The sequence below is a fragment of the Myotis davidii genome, unplaced genomic scaffold, assembly GCF_000327345.1.
Source record: "Myotis davidii unplaced genomic scaffold, ASM32734v1 scaffold43, whole genome shotgun sequence".
Lineage (NCBI taxonomy): Eukaryota > Metazoa > Chordata > Mammalia > Chiroptera > Vespertilionidae > Myotis > Myotis davidii.
In genome coordinates, this window is record NW_006294590.1 from 1,704,528 (window position 1) to 1,707,306 (window position 2,779).

The 2,779-nt window shown below is 59.1% G+C and overlaps 1 protein-coding gene across 1 annotated transcript in view; it reads right to left on the reverse strand.

The window, feature by feature from the left end:
• Positions 1-521: 521 nt before the first annotated feature.
• The window catches only part of SLC15A4 (solute carrier family 15 (oligopeptide transporter), member 4), a gene marked incomplete at its 5' end in the record, with an annotated part of 11,496 nt that continues 9,238 nt past the window's right edge, over positions 522-2,779 (reverse strand). The window contains 2 exons of the mRNA XM_015567223.1: positions 522-717; positions 1,792-1,956. Coding sequence (XP_015422709.1) covers positions 522-717; positions 1,792-1,956 — 361 coding nt within the window. The remainder of the gene's footprint in view (positions 718-1,791; positions 1,957-2,779) is intronic.

Sequence of the window (2,779 nt, forward strand, 5' to 3'; positions counted from 1 at the left end):
CGGCGTGGGGGGAGGCGCGGGCGCACTTGGCGAGCGGAGGAATTCCGGGCGGGAGGTGAGGTGTGACTGTCCAGGCAGGAGCTGCCTCCCGCCCCAGGTGCACGCGGATCTCTGGATGTTCGCTGGGCGGAGGGTGAGGCTGGGGGTCGGATTTAGAAGTATCTAATGTGGATGGAAAACAACCTACTATGCGCTAAGTTCGTTTCTCATGGGCTCCAGAGCACGGCTGAGCCCCACCGTCCTTCAGAGAGAAGGTTAAATTGACCCCAAATCTTTTTTAAAAAAATATGTTTCTATTGATTTTTATAGAGAAAGGGGGAGAGAGAGAAACATCGATTATGAGAATCACTGATTGGCTGCCTCCTGCACGCCCCCTACTGGGGATCGAGCCCGCAACCTGGGCATGTGCCCTGCCCAGGAATCGAACCCTGACCTCCTGGTTCGTAGGTGGATGCTCAACCACTGAGCCACACCAGCCGGGTGGAAACTGTGTTTTTAGTGGCTCTGTTTGGGGTATGTTGTCACGCAGCACAAATAACTGATCCAAAGCCCCCGTTGTCCACGCTGAGGTCCATTTCCACACACTCATCGTAGGGGCCTCCTCCCATCTCGGCGAGGTGAGCTGAGCGAGGACAGCCGCCCGCTGTCTGCCCGGTGCTGCCATTTAATCCGATTTCAGAACCGCGGAGGCTCCGCTGCACGGCTTTGTCCGTTCGCCTACGGGCCCCGGCCCGGTATTGAGCTGTTTTGTAAAACCTTCAGATGCACGTTGCATTGTGTCCCCGATCAATCGAAAAGGAACTTTCCCATCAGAGGATTCAAACAATGGGCGTCGCAGAGCTCGGCTCTTAAAGCTTTTAGCAAACGGAGAGCCGCGGGCAGAGCACTGACGTTTAGTTTATGCAGAATCGTGGGGAACGGCGCAGAGCAACAGCGGGAGACCGGCCAGCGGGGCTGATGCAAACCCTGCAAGCCCCTGACCTGGGGGCTCTCGGGGGACAGTTTCTAGGTTAAGTAGCTGCGTTTACTAGTCTATTCCGTGTCAGGATGGAGGGAGCAGCCTGGAGAAAGCCCACAGTTTTGCAGGATCTGAATTTAAGATATAGATTGAAAGAAACCTGAAGTCGAGGCCGTTTATCTGATCAGCTTTACGTCCCAAAAATATTTGCCAAAGAAAGGTCTTCCGGACGGAGCCCCCAGGTCATTCATCGCCCGTGAAACCTTTTGAACTGGGTGTTTGATGCCCCGTTTCCCTGTTTTAAAATGTCATGAAGACATCCGGAGCGGGCGGCCTGGGTCGGAGCTCGGATTATACTTTAAAATGGACCCTCCGGGAAAACGATGGTGGGCGCTGGTGGCCGTGACTCAGAGACTCAGGGAGGGTGCGGATATGAGACGGACGCTGACCTGAGGGGTCGGAGCCGAGGGAGCCCAGGGGCCAGGTCCCGCAGCGTTCCCGGGGGTGTCTGTGAAGGTGTTTCTGGGGGTCAGTGGACGGAGGGAAGCAGATGCTTTCCCCTGTGGGTGGGCCTTGTCTAATCAGGTGAGGGTCTGAACAGAATTTAAAAAGTAGGGGAAGAGAGGATCCTCTCCTCTCTCTCTCTCTCTCTCTCTCTCTCTCTCTCTCTCTCCTCTCTCTCTCTCTCCTCTCTCTCTCTGTCTCTCTCTCTCTCTCTCCTCTCTCCCATCCCCCTGACTGATGAGCTGAAACATCGGCATTCTCCCACCCTCAGGGTGCTGCCCAGCCCACTGGCCCCCGTGCTCAGGCTCCAGACTCCGTTGAGAACTCACCCATCCGCCCTCAGAGCCTCCGGCTTCCACGTCAGGTGATCCAAGCCCTCATTACAGACACAAGTCTGAACAGGAATGTAAGTGCGAACCATCACACTGTTCACCGGCTCCCTGTCTCTGGGGAGCCCTGCGGAGTCCGTGCACCAGAAGCAGTTCCCGCTGAGGCTGCCCAGAGGCACGTGAAGGAGTGGGCGCCCGGAGGACATTTCTTCATTGCGATCGAGGACTGAACATTCTCCCCGTAATGCTCGCAGCCCGAGGTGTTTACGTTTCAGGAAACAGCTGTTGGAAAGGGGCTGTAAGTAGAGCTGAGAGGTTCGTCAGCCACGGGCGCCTTGGTAGCGTCTAGTGGTCACCAGCCGTCCTTCACGGGTGTGCTGGTCGTGGGTGTCCCAGGCCCCGCCCATAGGCATGTCCACATGGGTGTCCCAGGCCCCGCCCACAGGCATGTCCACGTGGGTGTCCCAGGCCCCGCCCACAGGCATGTCCCCGTGGGTGTCCCAGGCCCTGAACCGGGACTTCAGGGCCAACCTTTCCCGGCGGCACAAGAGCGAGTCCTGAAATGACGCCCACTCGAAACCCTGCTCAGGGCTGAATTCTGGGCCGCACGTACGCGGTGCCGGCTGTGCCCGAGGCAAGGGGAGGGGCTGGCGAGTCCCACGCGTCTGACCCCCGACCTCCGTCACCTGACCTCCGACCCCCACCGCGAGTGTGCTTGTTAATCAGGAGGAAAACAGTCACATCACACGCTCACACGTGTGTAAACCACGACGAGGCAGCAGACACGTGGCCTCGGCCGTGCACCTCGCGTGGGCCGCCCGGCGGCTGCAGGGGGGCGTCTCTCCCGACGAGGAGGCCCCTGCGCTTCGGCTCCAGAGGCCCCGTGAGCAGGTGAGCCCCAGGAAGGCACTTGCCCGTCCGCAGGCAGGACACCATCGGGTCAGGGGGCGGACGTCCCCGGAGTTAACAGCCTCGCTCCGCACTCCGG